General features: G+C 46.2%; 1 protein-coding gene across 2 annotated transcripts; it reads right to left on the reverse strand.

The window, feature by feature from the left end:
• Positions 1-6,812: 6,812 nt before the first annotated feature.
• On the reverse strand, positions 6,813-17,072 carry PRR15 (proline rich 15). 2 transcript variants are annotated; one of them, XM_081883491.1, is made up of 2 exons: positions 16,163-17,072; positions 6,813-8,423 (listed from the first exon to the last, which is right to left on the reverse strand). In XM_081883491.1, the coding sequence occupies exon 2, from the start codon at positions 8,339-8,341 to the stop codon at positions 7,958-7,960; it is 384 nt and encodes a 127-aa protein (XP_081739617.1). In that variant the 5' UTR covers positions 8,342-8,423; positions 16,163-17,072; the 3' UTR covers positions 6,813-7,957. The 2 variants fall into 2 exon arrangements, with proteins under 2 accessions (XP_081739617.1, XP_081739618.1); XM_081883492.1 differs by lacking the exon at positions 16,163-17,072 and adding an exon at positions 15,735-15,855.
• Positions 17,073-17,641: the final 569 nt, after the last annotated feature.

The raw sequence follows: 17,641 nt of genomic DNA on the forward strand, positions 1-17,641 counted from the left end.
TACATTTTTTTTTGGGGGGGGGTTCCCAATTTATAAACTGGTATCCAATTACACACCTCCTTACTGGAGATCAAATATAATAAATTTATTCAATTAAATATGAAGTGCATACCTTCAGAAAGCATATAAACTACAGCTGCAACTTTATACATAATATTCATTGACATATCAACATTATGTTAGCATATTATTGCCCTGAACCACGGAGTACCTGGTGGCAAGTGCCACTGGAGTGCACAATCCCATAGTAGATGCTAGCATGCAGTCCGGCAGGCCAACAGGTCAGGAATCCAGTCGGGCCAGGATCCCTCCTCTGCAGCCAATTCAGGGGGTCAGGACACCTGCAGGTCAGCCCTGAAGCGCTCCCTTGACCATCCAAGCCATGGTCCCACCAACGCGGAAAGTTGAGCAAACACAGCATCTCATCTCTGCTGTCCTTTTATACTTTGCATGCTGATTGCAGCATCTGGGCTTGATGAGGCAGGTGACCCTCACCTGCTCCAAGCCTACTCCAGCAGAGGAATCACACACTTCCTCCCAGAGCTAGCAAGTCCCACCTGACCACTGGTCTTGCTAGCTAGGGATGATGGGAGTTGTAGTCCAAAAACAGCTGGAAACCCAAGTTTGGGAAACCATGTCCTAGAGAGCCTGCCGTGGAGACAGGGCCCCTTCTACCTCTTGCGATGAGCCTTGCTGTTCTGGTTCCTGTGCACTGAAACCCCTCACCTCGCCATCCTCTGTCATCCCATAGGTGCTTCCTACACCAACTTCTCCTTCCCCATCTCTGGCATGCCCTGGTGTGTCCCAGTCCTGGCTACACCCCTCATCACGATCCACTTCCTTCTCCCCGTTGTCCTGTAAGTTCATGACAATTACAGTGGTACCTTGGGTTAAGAACTTAATTCGTTCTGGGGGTCCAATCTTAACCTGAGGTGCCACTTTAGCTAATGGGGCCTCCCACTGCTGCCGCACCACTGCCGAACAATTTCTGTTCCCATCCTGAAGCAAAGTTCTTAACCCGAGGTACTATTTCTGGGTTAGTAGAGTCTGTAACCTGAAGCGTCTGTAACCCAAGGTACCACTGTATATTACAACAATGTTTTATTTCTTCGCATTAGTAACTTTTTTAAAAATCTGATAAATAAAAAGCTGTAATCTGTGTATGATTGTGGGATTTGGTAGACCTCCTAGAGCCTGGGGTGTGGGTGTGTGTCTTTTTCCACTGTGCCCCTAATATGGCAGTCCACGTGACCCAGGAATCCTGGGTTCAAAGGCCCAAATCAGCCATTAACTCAATTCATGACAACTCTCACATAATGCAATGGCAAAATTCCCACTGACTTCTTTGGAAGAGAGCACTGAAAATGCCTTTGTTCTAGCCAAGATCCTACAAACAATGATCCAGATGAGTGCCTTATGCACACATAGATTCAGAATGTGATCACTGGAACTGGAGATGTAAGATGGGCCCAGAAATGCCGACTGTCATAGCTACTTGGTGGAGACAAATAGTACGTCTGCAAATATGAATTTATGAGGCAACTAATTCCTCTGCAGTATTTGCTCTCCTGTTGTTTTCCAAGAACTTTGTAACTGTGATTTTACAATTCTGCGATATTTCATTGTTTTATATGTAAGTGTTGTGTCCAAGAATTGAGGCAGGGGTAAATAATGAGGATTTTATTCTAAGAAAAGAAGCAGCAATCATAGCAAGACTAAACAAGTATGCTTAGCCCTAGCAATTCCCTGGTGTTACTTCCAATCTTTTTAATGAGCTGAATCTCTTCAGTTGGCTATTACACACAGCTGTTTTTAAAAGGAGAATTAAAGGGGGAAATCCCGACTAAATTACCACCATAACCCAAGAGGTGGGGATATATATTTTTAAAATTAAGCATAAATAAATCCCATCACAGATGTGGACACATTGCTGGCATTGAGCCTGAGGGAAAGGAAAGCAGAGCTCTGGTGTTGCAAGTCTGTCCTGCTTGCAAGCTTCACATTCACTGAAAAGTGCCTCAGGTTGCTCCAATAGCCATTTACTCCAAGAGAGCGCTATAGATTCTGGTTGTACTGGGAATTCTGCAATGGAAGCCAGAGGGCAACAATGTGATACCCTTGGGCCAGAGAGGAACTGGCACTTCAGTCATGTCTGGTGGAAGTGTTTCTGGGTTTGACCCTGCACACAATTCTGTTTCTGATTCCGAATTTTTAACCTCATTCCCCAAAGAAGGGGATTCCAACCTCAGGGTTATGATATGTGCCCTGAGTCCTTTTAAGCACCTAAGAATGTCCTTGCTATAAAGCCTGGAGGGCATCATGGTCTTCAAGTCTAAATTCTCAACTTGGGTTGGCAGCAGTGAATAGTTCTGTGGCACCTAAAAGTCTAACAAATGTTATTCTTTCATAGGCTAGAGTGCAGTTCATTAGATGCATCCAGTGAAGTGCACTCTAGTCCCTGAAAGCTGATATCTTAATAAAAGGTGTTATTCTTTCTGGTGCCACAACCCAAGACTTTTTGTTGTTGCTCTAGTAGGCTCACATAGTTAGCCCTCTGGGAATTTTTGTAATTAGCCTTGCCAAGCTTACAGAAAGGTTATATAGTTCAGCAAGGAATATCACTCAAGTACATTTTGTATTAAAGTATCTTTATTAACCATATAACAAATGTCCATTGAATTATGATGTAAATAATGTTGATTGCTATACTACTCTGCTGGCTTCACAATGTGAACTGGAATCTCTGCCGACTTAGGAGGAGGGATTCCTTCTTTGAAAATGCACCACCACAAAAGCTCTTTACATATGGAAACTGGGTATTATGCAGCATGCTTTGCACATGTGTTTCCAACAAGTGATCCACCATTTGCTCTCATACAGACCTATGAGAAGGTTATAGCACACAATTGAATTCCCTCTGATTTCCATCTGGCAGCTCAGAGAACGTTTAGTCTTTTGACCTAGATCAGGCTGACTGCATGTGTTTTACCCAACATCACATGATGTGTTTTATATCAAAGCATCAGTTTGAACTGGCTTCCTTATTCAAGGCAAAATTGATGTATGTTTGCAAGGGCACGCCCATAACCATTTTAATTCTAACGCTGTTGTGTGTATGAAGTTCAGGGATCTGAGCCAGGACAGGTCAGCTGTCTCCCTCCTCGTGGCTTAAAGGAGGACCATTGCAGGCTTGCACAGTGGGTTACACTGACTTCCAGCTGAACATGTTCTGCTGCATCAACGGTGCCTGGTTTTTCACCGCTGAAATTCCCATCTAGGAGAATAATTGCTGGGCCCTAAATCAGGAATGGGGAACCAAATGCATCCCTTCCCAAGTGTCATGGACTGGCTGGATGCAGAAGAGTGGTGGGAGGCACCAGGTGGGGAACACCCCAAGGGAATCCCCAGGGGAAGAAAGCACAGAGCCAGGGGATTAGTGGTAGGGCGACGATGCATGGTTAGAGGGGAAAAACTGGGAGGAGGACGTGTCAGAAGCTGAAGAGGCAACAGGGTTTAGTGAGCAGGAAGAGGCTGTGGCAGAGAGCAGTCCAGACTCAAATGCAGGAGAGGAGGGGAGCCAGGGGACAAAGGCGAGGCAGGCTGCAGAAGAAGCCAGGGAGTCTCCGCCTCCTGCTGCAACCAATTCCCTTCACCGCTGGTCTCCCAGAGAAATGAAGTGGGTGGAGCAACAAGAGACAGGATGACAGAGCCTTAGGGTGCTGGGAAAGGAACTAGGGCAGGAGCCTTAGAGAGCAGTGGGAAGGCGGGACCTTCAGTCCTCGCAACGGCCTCATTGGGGCAAGACCTACTGAGAAGGGTTGCTGTGATCACTAAGACTGAGCTGTTTTCTTTCTTTAAAGGAATAAGGTGCTTAGCCTGAAAAAGATGCCCCGCCCCTGCCCTAGGTATTTTCTCTTTTTCACAGAAACACTGCACCAGTTAGGCATAATCAAGCCAGTACCCCCTGCAAGTTTCCGGACAGAATTTCAGCAACTTGTTTCTTTAAAAGCTTACTGGTTAAGCTGGTACATTTTCATGCATTGTTAAGTACTCAATGAAAGCAGAGAGAACTGGGAGCTGCTGTGGTTTATTTAGGCAACAGGGAGGTGTTCTTTCTGGTGAGGGAACAGATTGAGATTGGCGAAAGGGTGTGTTCGCAGATGGCCAAGGGGGGAGTGAGTCATAGCACGGAAAAGTTTGGCGTATGAGAAACTTTCAGAAACAACGTCTTATGTCACAATATCGGCAGCATTGTGTGTGCTTAACAGTCAGTCAGACAAACAGAAAGACCCTTAGACGCACAAAAACCTGGTTTGTACAGAAAATGTGTTGCCAACAGGGGGTTAAAGTCTACGTTCCACCACGACAAATGTGTGTTTTTTTGTTCCACTAATTTCCTCCTGTTGCATAACTTTATGAGAAGATAAATAAAGGATTTAAATGCCAAATACTTTGCTCAGTGTTATTGACCACTCTCATTTGTTTAGAGCTTTACACCACACCTCAGTCCTTAGCGACACTCGCTTCTAGTTGTGTTGGAAATACAACTTCCTCCAAAGGAGGTGGGGGGGCGGGGCGGTGGCATCTGTCTGCTTTCAATATATTAACAAAGAGCTGAACACCAATTGATTCATTAAAATGGCTGAATACAAACTCATTCACAAGCTTCACGCCTTACCTGCATTTGCACGGTTGCTGACAAACCCACCTGCAATGGCTTCAGAAGAGCTGGCTATGCAGATTGTTATTTGGGTTAGATTGCAAGTGTGTAAGGATGTCCTATCCTTCGGAGCATCTGTGAGCAGCAACTTGAGCCTCAGCTCAAAGTGAATCCTGGTTATTTTCTAGGGATACTTCCTATTTAGAGTTTAATTTTCCAAAGGATGAAATGTAGTAAATAGCCACCCTTCTCTTTCCTCCCTTTAAATATGTAAAAAAATAAAATAAAATAGAGGGGGTGGGAATAGAGGAGAATCCTTTAAGACAGCATTTACTGCCCAAATTGGATTAACAGGATCGAAAAGGCATCTCTAGAGTCTCCAAGGATGGATATTTCTGACATTTTAAAATAATGAACTAAAATACTATGGGAGAGTTGGTATCACAGCTTGTATTAAATGTTGCTTTTTTTCCCCTGCTGCAGAAAAAGGATTTTTTACCCCCGACTTAAAAGGAAGAGAGCTAACAGCGCAGTCAGAAGTAAGTCCCACTGAATTCAATGATATGTATGGCATCATGGCTTGGCACAACCTTCGCTGGTGTGTGGCCCCTGGAAGGTTCCACAAAAGGAAATGCGGCCCTTAGGCTGAGAAAGGTTCCTCACTCCTGTTCTACATACAGGCTGGCTGGAGCCTTCATGAAGGGTGTGTATTGAGAAGCATGTTGAATTGAAACCTATGAGACACAGGGCTACAAAAAGCATGTCTGCTTCCTCCAAACACATCCAGTGCAATGCCAGAAAACATACGAGGATTTGTGCTATTGTCTCCATGGCAGCATGTCTGGCATGGAGACTTTCTAACACACTAGCACACCTGTAACAGTTCTGTGGCGAGCTTTGACACAGCAAGAATTATTTGAAAGCAGCCACACTACAGCTGTAAAACAGAAAGTGGGTCTTACTTTTTTTAAACAATGTTAGGTCTCCAAATTTTAAATTGCAGGTGTCCAGTTAATATGTAGTTCATATAAAAGGTAAAAACAAAAGGTAAAGGACCCCTGGATGGTTTAATCCAGTCAAAGACGACTATGGGGTTGTGGCACTCATCTCGCTTTCAGGCCAGGGGAACCGGCATTTGCCCACAGATAGCTTTCCAGTTCATGTGGCCAGGATGACTAAACCATTTCTGGCGCAATGGAACACCATGATGGAAACCAGAGTGCACAGAAAAGCTGTTTACCTTCCCACTGCAGTGGTACCTATTTATCTACTAGCACAGGGGTGCTTTGAACTGCTAGGTTGGCAGGAGCTGGGACAGAGCAATGGGAGCTCACTCTGTCGCGGGGATTTGAACCGCCAACTTTCTGATTGCCAAGCCCAAGAAGCTCAGTGGTTTAGACCACAGTGCCAGTAGAGTGCTCTACCAAATAAAATTTCAAGAATTGTTTTTTAATAAAAAATCCCATCAAAATCTCAAAGCCACACACTTTCCTACCCTACAGATAACATACATCTTTCCATCTGACCTTAGAGAAACTCCTGGAGATATTTCTGTCATTCTCCTATGGTCTGGCACCAGGAGGCATTGGGGGATTTCGAGCTGCAGGGTTATTGGCACTGCACTGAGCAGACAGCCCAGCTCTGTTCTCCTCCAGCAGTCCTTTTACCCAGAGGTATTTAGGCTGGGTCCCTTTTGTTCAGCTTCTCCAGAGCAGGTATCAGTTACTTGAGAACCATAGTACTAAAATGTATCATGTTCGTCTCTTAACAACGAGAATGACAAATATTACTCCCTTATTGCGTTCCAGTTGAAGCAGCTGCTTCTAATTACCAGAAACAAAATGAAATGTTGTTTCCTTTTTCTGCTTCTTTGTAGAGAATAAATTTGGGAGCAAGAAGTGTAGTACTTCCCCAACTATAAACTCCCTCCCTTCCCTTTATAATCCACTGAATAGCAGACAGATTCGTTTACTGACATTTCTACCAACAGGAATACAATTGTTAAGAATCTCCAGGTGCCACTAGAAGGTTTTGGCCTTGAAATAAGATAAGATGGAACATTTCCAACTCCCTCTCTTCCCAAAAGGAGGCTATTAAAAGCATACTAGACTCACAAAAAGCCTCCTTGGCATAAAGGAAAGAGAACCATAGGTTGTTGTTTTTTCCCTGTGTCTTTTTATTAAAATGAAGTTATTCATTTGGGACTGTACTAATTAGTTCTTTGTAAAAAAATTACAACATGGCCTCTTTTATTGCAGGAGCAGCTGAAAATGGATAAAATCCACATTTCCATTTTTAATTTTGTTTCTCAGGAGCAGCTAATGCAGGAGATTGGAATTCTGAATCTATTTGCATGACAGTGACTTGCAAGAGCAGACAACTGGGGTCCCTGTTGCAGGTCACCTTCAAAAACAGGTTTTTAACATGTACTCTGAAATCTCATAAAAAAGGCACCTAGGAAACCCCTCTACTTATTTTAAACCTCAGCATTTTGGTGTGCCTTTTTAAAATATATATACAGATGTTCCACTTGACTTTATCAGCACTAGGTCTCTCTGCCACTCCAACTCTGTCCCTCCTGGCATCTTCAGGGAAAACCTGACATGACTGTTCTGTACTTGCTTAATGGACCTCAAGTGTTGCTTGGGCAACAGCAAGACATCTTCATCTGACCCAGAGCAGCAGTAAGTTTTATCAATGCTGCACATTGATATAGGTCACCAGTGGGCTATTTACCATGTTTGTGTGTTTGTTTCCAATTTGGGACATCTACTGCAATACCTAAACATAGGACTAAGTTGGGGCTGCATGCTAGAATTCTTGTTCTCCCTTATCATTATTATTCCATATAGCAGCATATTGCGCACTGGCGGTTTTCTGCAAAAGGTGGTGGTGGGCGTGAAATAAACCACAATGACGATTTCGTTGGGGACACTGCCCGCTGAACACACTTTAATTTCACGACCGGAAAGGGCAGCTGAGCTTCAGCGGGTCTCTTCCTTATTGCATGTTCCTATTGTCCCAGAGATCTGCGGCCCTCCCCGTGAAACAGGAGACCCCCGTGGTCGACTAAGGCGCCCGCCTCGCCATCATCTGTCCCCTCGGCGAGGGCGAAAGAGGCTTTGCAAACTCGCGCGCGGGATCCTCAAGGCCACAGTTCCCCAAAAGCGCAGCCGAGCGCACACACACACGCTCCTTCCCTCGGCCGGAGACGAGGCGGCAATCAGGTCGCCTTTCCCCAAGATCCGACAGGCAGCTCCTCCTCTGGGCCGGGCAGGGGCCGGCGGGGAGGCGTGGTCACTGGCACGGCGTCTCTTCGGCGGGGCGCGCCGGGGCGGGATTCCCGGCTGCGGCTTCCGGCGCCCCTTCGAAGAGCTGCTGGGGACTGTCCGCCAGCAGCGTGGCGCGCACTTTCCGCTTCTCCTTGAAGCGGCCCGAGCGGGAGATCTTAAGGTTCCGGCGGCTGCCCGAGTTGGGCTGCTGGGTCTCTTGAGAGTCCGAGGGGCTGGGCGCGGCGGGGAGCATCTCCGAGGGCTCAGGCACCTGCCGAGGAGGCCACGCAGCCGCTGGCGATTCCTTGGGCTTTTTCCTGCTGGTCAGCGATTTCCACCAGGCGCCCGAGGAGCCGCCTTTGGCCGCGGGCCCCGTCGAGGGGGCGGCCGTGCCGGCGCTCTCGGCCATCTTCCGGAGGGCAGGAGGCGCCCGCGCGCCCCTTCCCGGTCAGGGGGGTCCTGGGCGATGCGCTGCTCTCGGGGCCGGTGGCCTGGAGGGGAGGACAGAGAGGAGGGAGGCTTGTTTAGTTGTTTAGCAGCAGGATCTGGAACCCTCACCGACTTGGGGTCCGCGGTAGGGAGGAGACATTTAAGGGGGTGCGGGAGACATCGGACGCAGGGAGCGCGATTAGTAGGCTCCGTTGGAGGAACTGTCTAAGAGGGTCATCGTAACCATAAGCAGAGACTCCACTTCCTTTTATTTTATTATTTACTTGCTTCCAAATTGTGAGGCCAGGGCTTTCTTGAGGCCTAGCGCCCCCTCCCCCCCCCAAGGCTGCGCCAAAAATGTTTTGGTTCATAGAGGTCCTGAAGGATAGCTCCTTTGGTAGAGCCTGAGACTCTTAATCTCAGGGTTGTGGGCGAAAGATGCCTGCACTGCAAGGAGTTGGACTAGATGATCCTTGTGGTCCCTTCAAATTCTACAGTTCTGTAATTCTACCCGGAGTAGGACTAACATTGAATATAACCCTCCCCCTCCAAAAAAGGGAGATAGGTAAAGGTAAAGGGACCCCTGACCATTAGGTCCAGTTGTGGCTGACTCTGGGGTTGTGGCGCTCATCTCGCTTTATTGGCCGAGGGAGCCAGCGTACAGCTTCCGGGTCATGTGGCCAGTATGACTAAACGCTTCTGGTGAACCAGAGCAGCACACGGAAACACCGTTTACCTTCCCACTGGAGTGGTACCTATTTATCTACTTGCACTTGTGTGCTTTCGAACTGCTAGGTTGGCAGGAGCAGGGACCAAGCAATGGGAGCTCACCCCGTTGCGGGGATTCAAACCGCCAACATTCTGATTGGCAAGTCCTAGGCTCTGTGGTTTAACCCACAGCGCCACAGAGATACCACTGCATAAGTAGGAAGTGCCCAGCTTGGGGGCATAATGGGGCTGATGAAAGCTCTATGTTAGGAATGTGGAGGCTGGGCCCTCCTGGTGATGTTGGAGTGTATGTCCCACCACCACTGGCCCTGGTGGAGACTGATATGGCCCTCCAGTTACTGTTGGACTCCCAGGTACCCCAACCCTTTCAGCCCAATAGTATGAAGTGAAGATTTGTAATCATTTCCTTGTAAACCTATTAAAAAAACAAAACACAAACACATAAAACACTTTTCCAAATATGTAGCACCCCTAAATGTGCTAGGATGCAAAGCCAACCAGGTAATACACTTTGCAGCAGCCCTCCTGCAAGATGCCGAAAGGAAGAAAAACACTCTTGTTTTCTGCCCAGGAGGAGAGATAATAAATAAATAAAAACCCTGAAGAAACAAGCTTGTGAAAAATGACATCATCACACTAACCAAATCACCTGCTAATAAATATTTTATTATTTAATATATTTATATTATATACAGAAGAACCACCAGCATTGCTGCTTCAAGTCGTCTCACAGTTTTTTGAGTGTGTCAACAAACAGTTATTTGAAGACTTTTTTTCCTGCTCCTTATTAAGAATCCCACAGTGGGCCACAACAATATCTTAAACCAGAAGCAGCCATAAAATATCAAAATTATATACGGTCCAGTGAGGAAGAGTGAATTCTCAACATTCTCAACCAAACTCCACAGTAAATAAGTTTTCAAAAAGTGTCCAAAGGACAAAAGTGTCCAAAGAACCAGTGGGAGGGTGACTGCATTTCTGAGGTGTCTGAATTGAGAATATAGGCAGGATTCAGTAGACATTATGTACTTAAATTTCAAAAATCTTTCAATAAAGTCCCTCGCCAAAGACTCCCGAGCAAACTAGCAGTCATGGAATAAGGAGACAGGTCATGGATCAGTAACTGGTCCCAGAACAGGAAGCAGAGAGTTGGAATGAATGGACCGTTCTCAAATGGGAGGGATGTAAGAAGTGGAATCCCTCAAGGATCCGTACTGTGTCACTTCATAAATGATATGAAGTTAGGAGAAAGTACTGAGATGTCAAGTCTGCTGATAGCACACAACTGTTGAGGATGCCAAAACAAAAAGGGTTTGAGAAGAGTTCCAAACGGAACTCTCCCAAATTGGCAGAATAGGCATTAAAATGCCAAATATGACTCAATGTAAGCAAGTATAAAGCGATGCACATTGGGTCAAAAACAACAACAACACCCCAAACTTCATATATGCCAATGGTGTCTGATCTGACAGTGACTATCTGGAAAAGAGATCTTAGGAATCATAGTTAATAGGTCAGTGAAAATGTCAACTCCATGTGTGCAGCTGTGAAAAAAATGAAAACCCATGTCTACTAAGATCATTAGGAAGGGAATTGAAAATGAAACTGCCTAATTCAGTTGTACAAATCCATGGTGTGATAACACTTGAAATACTTTGTATAGTTCTGGATGTCATACCTCAAAGGGAATATTCCAGAGCTGGAAGAAGTGCAGAAAAGGTGCATCCCAAATGATCAAGGGACTGGAGCAACTTCCCTATGAGGAAATCTGCATTTGGGACTTTAAAGTTTAGGGGGGAAGTAATGTGGGTGGCGCTGTGGGTTAAACCACAGAGCCTAGGACTTGCCGATCAGAAGGTCGGCGGTTCGAATCCCCGCGACGGGGTGAGCTCCCGTTGCTCAGTCCCAGCTCCTGCCCACCTAGCAGTTCAAAAGCACGTCAGAGTGCAAGTAGATAAATAGGTACTGCTCTGGTGGGAAGGTAAATGGTGTTTCCGTGTGCTGCTCTGCTTCGCCAGAAGCAGCTTAGTCATGCTGGCCACATGACCCGGAAGCTGTACGCCGGCTCCCTCAGCCAATAAAGCGAGATGAGCGCCACAACCCCAGAGTCGGTCACGACTGGACCTAATGGTAAGGGGTCCCTTTACGGGGAGACAGGATAGAGATGTAAAAAAAAGAGAGATGCATAGTGTGAAGAAAGTGGATTAGAGGTATTTTATCCCTCCTCCTACTAGAAAAGGGGGAAGCAAGCATTTTTTGGCTGCACTTACTGATGGCCAACCTTCTGAGGATTGCATGCAAAAGTGGGTGTGGCCAAAGTGTATAAGTGGGTGTGGCCTATTTTAAAAAAATACACACTTGGAGATATCACAAGTACCTTCTGGCATTCCATAATCACAACAGGGGGTCTTGAAGGAGTAGTCCATACAAGAATATGTGTGTGCGTGTGTATAATTTTTTACTTTTAAAAATTTAGAATCTGCATGGATCCTTAGGAATGGTCATTTAATTATTATTTTTAAAAATGACAATTATGTACTGCTTTCAGGCTCCAAGTTATCTGTTCCTATACTAGAGCCTGGGGTCATGCAATGAAGCTCTTGGAAGATTTAAGATGGGCAAAGAAATACATCACACAGTACATAGCTAAATAGTGTACAGTAAGCCTGTAACTTAAGTGGGTGTTATGTTTTAGGGATTGTGCCTAAAGCCAGAATCACATACAGTCAAAGCACTTTGGGTGCAATGGCAGGTGAGATTACCAATGTCTTTTTTCCTGGATGTCCACCCTCTGTCTGCTCCCTTGAATTTATTTATTGTGAAGTACATAAAGCTGAATGTGCCCAAGTTAAATGCACATAAGTTTTGGGATTATTGTAATTCTCTACTACTATATGTAGTAATGGTCACAAACTTGGATGGTTTTAGAAGGGAATTCAACAAATAATGGAGGATAAGGCTCTCAAAGGCTTATTGAAGATGTGTGTACCATCACTATGAAAGACAGTGTGCTGGGTACCACAAATGCTGTTAAGCTCATGTCCTGCTTGTGAGTTCCCCATAGGCATCTAATTGGCCACTCTGAAAATAGGATGAGGGACTAGATGGTCCTTTGGTCTTGTTCAGTAGGCCACTTCTTATGTCTTGCTTACGATGTTTTTGAACTCTGCTTCTTGGTAGAATGTTCACTGGCAAGGCTTAGGGTTGCAGTTTATTAATGGCAAAGTGCAAGCTAATTGTCTTGAAAATCAAGAGGTCTAATGTCCACAGAACTGGGCAACGTTTTACATTAAGACAATTTGTCAGTGTCTTATCAACTTTGCTTCTAACAGCAGTAATCTGCGCAAGTCTACTCACAAGTAAGTTCCATTGAATTTAATGGGACTTACTCCCAGATTAAGACAGAGGATTGAGCAGGACTCAGCTGTTCTCAACCTGCCACTGTTGATAGATTTCATAGGATAGGAACTGTGTCCATTCCTAAGCACATTGGTGAGGAAACTATGCAAACTTTAATTCATCTAGAATGCTTTGGAGAGTTAAAACCTTTCCACACTGCATAACCTTCTTTTGTACTAATGAAGTCATTAGCAGTAGTTAAACCTTTCCAAGACTGGCTAAGCAACCAAGAATTCAGTTGCTTAGCACAATTCATCAAAAGCTTCTTTGGTTTGAAGATTTAAACAGAGACTTGTGGTATTTCCAGTACACTGGGTTTCTGATCCAGCAGTACCTCCTGACAAGTCCAGCTATAGTTGAACATTTGCAGCAAAGTTCAGCACCATCAGCTTACAAAAATTTGCTAAGTGGGATTGAAATGTTAACTTTTCAGGTTTGTGAATTTTGCATTGGTATGTTGTTCACAGCAAACAATGGGAACAAAATGATTTGGTCTTAGGCCAAAACCACCCAAACTGAGTGAGCAGAAAACTGCAGTTCAGCATAAGTTTCACTGAACTCAGTACCCCAACTTCCAAGTAAACATGTATATGGATGGATTGTGAGAAAGTTGATACCTAGCCACCTCGTGCAGAGCAAAATTTGATTCAAAATAGAAGAGACAGAATTAAAAGTATATTCTGTATTCTAGTTTCAGCATATCTGCATAATCAGATATACCCAATTATCAGTGTTTTGCCTCGGTTGGGATTGTTTCTTCTCTTCTCCACTCCCTTTGAACGCATGGCACAAATATAGCTCATTTTTCTGCACTTTCGGAATTTCTTTTTAATGCATTCCTTGAAGGCATGCAGACACCAGATACATGTACTGTAGGTCTCATTTGCTCCCTAATTGTAGCCTACTGTCTGATCAGACTTAAATGCAGTTGTCCATCTAGTTCCAATAATTGACAGGCAGATACCTTAAGGAAATATTCAAACTAATCACAATAGTAATGGCTACTCCTTTTTTTCCCTTCCTCCCAGGACCTGGAAGTCAGACATATATATACCCACCCTGGGGGTATCTTATGACAAAGGGTGAGATGTTAATAAATAATAGTACACTGTCTCTGAACATGGAGGTTCAATTTAGCTATCATGGCTCTGTGACATGGAGACTGAGGATTAATTTCCTAGGACTACTTCACCCTGGGAGTTGAACTGCTAGGAGGAGACAGTCACATGCATGCCCCTTCCGTTCTGCAAACTTAACTCACTGGTTTTCTATTTTGTGCACACATCGGCTGAGTCACTACATAAGTGGTTCTTCTCCATGCAGCTGCACAAGCCAACTATAAATGTTTCTGTAAAAGTTCGCTGGTGGTGTTGCTTCAGCTTGATAAGGAAATGGAAGGCAAACCTTGCTCCTTCCTACAAGGGAGCTTTCAGATTTTGCACAGCCTTATCACACAAACTATGGTTTGTCATCATAAACTGGTGATCATGACAGGTAGGGCCAGGCACTTTAGAAACTCTCTCCTAAATCTTCAACATGCTTTCATTTCTGAGACATTTCCTGCTTGCTTGTGAAGCAAAAAAAAACATTCTTGCTCTGTTGAATGATGGAACATTCATACTGGCTACACTGGGGCCAGGATTTCACCCACAGCGTGTAATATTTTGTACACGTAGAATCCATCGAGCAGAATGCAACTCACTGAACTGCTGCAAAGACCAGAATGAGGCAGGTTCCTTCGAACAGCAGGTAAAAGTGATAAACTAAGCTTTTTTTTTTGAACGGTTAATTGCAACATTTATCTAATAGTGGCGGCCGCCTTTCCAGCAGGACTTGGATACTGAGGTAGCAGCTCTTTGTTGCCTTTGTTAATTAAGCTTGTTGCAGGTCATAGCTGGAGGGCCCAAGTTGCACCTGTACTGTGCAAGGAAACAACTCAGCAGGTGCAACTGAGGACACAGCAGAAAAATGCCCTTTATAACTCGGGTTATTTTTTATGGCCAGATAACCCTTAGCTGTCAACATTTTGCTAATTTGAAAGGTGGGGTGAAACTGGGGATTTTTTTTATAGCAGAGCTATAATCCCCAAACTGCATCACCCTCTATACACATGCTTCTTTAGGATTGTCCTTTACCGGTTGCTTAATCCAGAGCTACTGGAGGAAAAACAAAGCCTGTTGGATTTCTGTCTATTATGCAGAAAGGGAGGGGAGGGGTGTGTGCATATGTAAATAGCAACCCTCCATTTCAGAGCTCTTCAGAGATTACAGTAGTGCACTGGGACCCTCAGACATAGTTCCCATTAAGTTCATTCAGCGGGATTATAAAACTGACCCCATGCACCTTTAATCAGAAGAAAGCCCAGATGTCTTCAGTGGGACTTGCTGCCAAGTATATGACCCAGGATTGCAGCCTTGGGCTGCAATCTTGTACACACTTAGCTAGCAACAAGCCCCACTGAAATCAACGGGGCTTTTCTCAGAGCAAACATGTACAGGACGGCACTGTTGGTTCACGGCACGTGTCTTTAGGATTGAATCTTAGAAACGTAGGGCTGCAGGGGACCCAAGGGGTCATCTAGTCCAACCCCCTGCAACGCAGGAATAAATTAAGTGTGTTGGACTATCACTTGGGAGGCCAGAGTTCAAATCTCCACTCAGCCATGAAGCTCACTGGGTGACCTTGAGGCCAGTCACCATCCCTTAGCCTAACCTACCTCACAGGGTTGTTGTGGGGATGAAATGAGGAGGAAGGGAGAACCATGGACACCATCTTGAGATCCTTGGAAGATAAAGGTAATAAATCTGTAAATAGTACAGTGGTACCTCGGGTTAAGTACTTAATTCGTTCCGGAGGTCCGTTCTTAACCTGAAACTGTTCTTAACCTGAAGCACCACTTTAGCTAATGGGGCCTCCTGCTGCTGCCGGAGCACGATTTCTGTTCTCATCCTGAAGCAAAGTTCTTAACCTGAAGCAGTATTTCTGGGTTAGCGGAGTCTGTAACCTGAAGCGTCTGTAACCTGAGGTACCACTGTAATAAATCTATAAACCAGATAGACAGATAGACAGACAGACAGACAGATGATAGATAGATGATAGATGATGATAGATAGATAGATAGCTAGATGATAGATGATAGATAGATAGATAGATAGATAGATAGATAGATAGACAGATGATAGATAGATAGATGATAGAAAGAATCCCATGCACACTTTTTGGGGAATAAGTCCCACTCAACTCACCGTGCTAAGGCACGAAAATCCCCAATTGCTCCGCATCAGCCACGCTGAAGCGCCCTTGCCTCCACACTTAGGGCAGCTGACAGGAAGGAGGTGGCAGCCTAGCTCGGCACCCGCCCACGCAGCATCTTTTGCCGGCTGCTCCCCCTCCCCCTGACCAGGCTCAGGAAGCCCCCCTCCCGCCTCTCAGGCGCGCCCCTCCCCCTCGCCTTTCATGCTGCATGCAAGGTGCGCTCGTGCAAGGTGAGCAGCGCGCGCGCGCCCTTAGCGCTGCGCGACAGGTGGGCGCCTCTGGGCAGATTCCCACCCCCCACTCCAGGTCGGGAGCGCGCGAGACGCCGGCGGAGAGGGCTCTTGCCGGGCACCTGTTGAAGAGAGCACCTGCCGGCTGAGGAGAAAGCAAGCAAAGGCGCGTTCTCGTGGGCTCTCACCTGTGCGCCGGAGGAGCGTCTTTTCTTCCTCCTCCTCCTCTTCTTTTTCTTCTCCCCGAGAGCAGGCGCGGTGCTGGAAGGAGTCAGTCCATCCTCTCGCCGAGAGCGTCGTTACCTGGGCTTCCTTCTCTGAGGGAACTACTCGCTGCCGCAGCAACAGGCTGACTCGAGAGAGCGAGCCAGGGAACTTGGCCTCCTTCCGGCGCCCGCCCGCTCCAAAAGGGAGCGCCAACTTTCGCAGGTGAAGAACAATCCGCCGTCGGAAGCCGGCCTTTCAGCTAGCCGTCTCTAGGGACGACCGCGAGCCGCTGGGGGGGGGGGGCGCTTGGGAAAGAGCGGCCGCGCTGTAAGAGAGCCAGCTCTCTCTCTCGCGCGCTTTTCGTGGCGAGGGAATCCCACCCGCCCGACTCACTTTCCTCGAAAGGTCTGAGCGGTGCACCTGATGCTCAGGCAACAAGGAAGCAGGTGCAGGTGAGCCCTCGAGAAGGGACCCCGCCCCTTCTCCTCCTCCACCCTTAACGGGATTGGTCCCTCTCGCAGTGGCAGCTGGACAACGATTGGCCTGGGAAGAGTAGTAGCACGGTATAAATCAAGAGGCAAAGGGAGTTACAGGGCACAACTTTGATCTCTTTTGGAAGCTGGCCATGGCGGCAGCACACAACTTGGCTCCCTTCCTCAGCCCTGCGCTGATTTCCTTGTAACGCTGTCATGAGTTCTCCCCGCTTCTGGCACACTTGGTGCCCATGTGACCATTTGGCTAGGGGCAGGGATGAGAGGGAGCCAGGCACAACTGTTCTCTTAAGGCTTCGTAAAACCCTGCTTGTTTCGTAGAGCGCTTTCCCTTGCCCACATTTTGTGTGGCATCTTAGGCCGTGTGTTCCCAAGCTGTGATAAGTCTTAGGATGTGTCTGTGAGGGGCTGAACTAGTGTGCCTGATTCACCCAGCAATCCCAGCAAAACTGAAGCAGCTGCAGAGTCCACATGTCCCACAAAACATGGGATAACACAGCAGTTCCTGTTAATGGGCACTTCTGCAACCAGGATGCTCCTTTGCAGAGCTAGATGGGGGGTTTTTTTGCCCCAGGTGAAGGTTTCAGAGGGGCACCATTGAGGCTCCCCACTGTATGTATTTGAAATTGCATGGGGTGGCGCCAAACTGGGTCTTTGATCCAGATGAAATAAAGCCTAGTTTCGCCACTGAAAGGTGGCACACTTTCTTTGTATGAAGTTTCAACAAAGTTAAGAGCATTTCCAAGTAAACTTGTGTAAGATCATAGGAGTGTTTTTTAAGTGAAACAGGCCATGTGCAGTGGCTTCAGGCAGTAGTGTGAAGGCAGTGCTGCCCAATAGTCGAATGCTGGCCTTGGACAGAGGACACTTGAGATTTGAGTTAACAATTAGATAGTTTTGGGCAAGTCATTAATTTTCACAACCTGGATCTTATCTATAAAAACTCTCCTCATTCTAGAGAGGTCACCA

This window comes from Podarcis melisellensis, assembly GCF_964234715.1.
Source record: "Podarcis melisellensis genome assembly, chromosome: 12".
NCBI lineage: Eukaryota > Metazoa > Chordata > Lepidosauria > Squamata > Lacertidae > Podarcis > Podarcis melisellensis.

Coding starts and splice junctions, on each gene's coding strand:
- PRR15 (XM_081883491.1), bottom strand. CDS start 8,341: ATGGCCGAGAGCGCCGGCACGGCCGCCCCCTCGACGGGGCCCGCGGCC.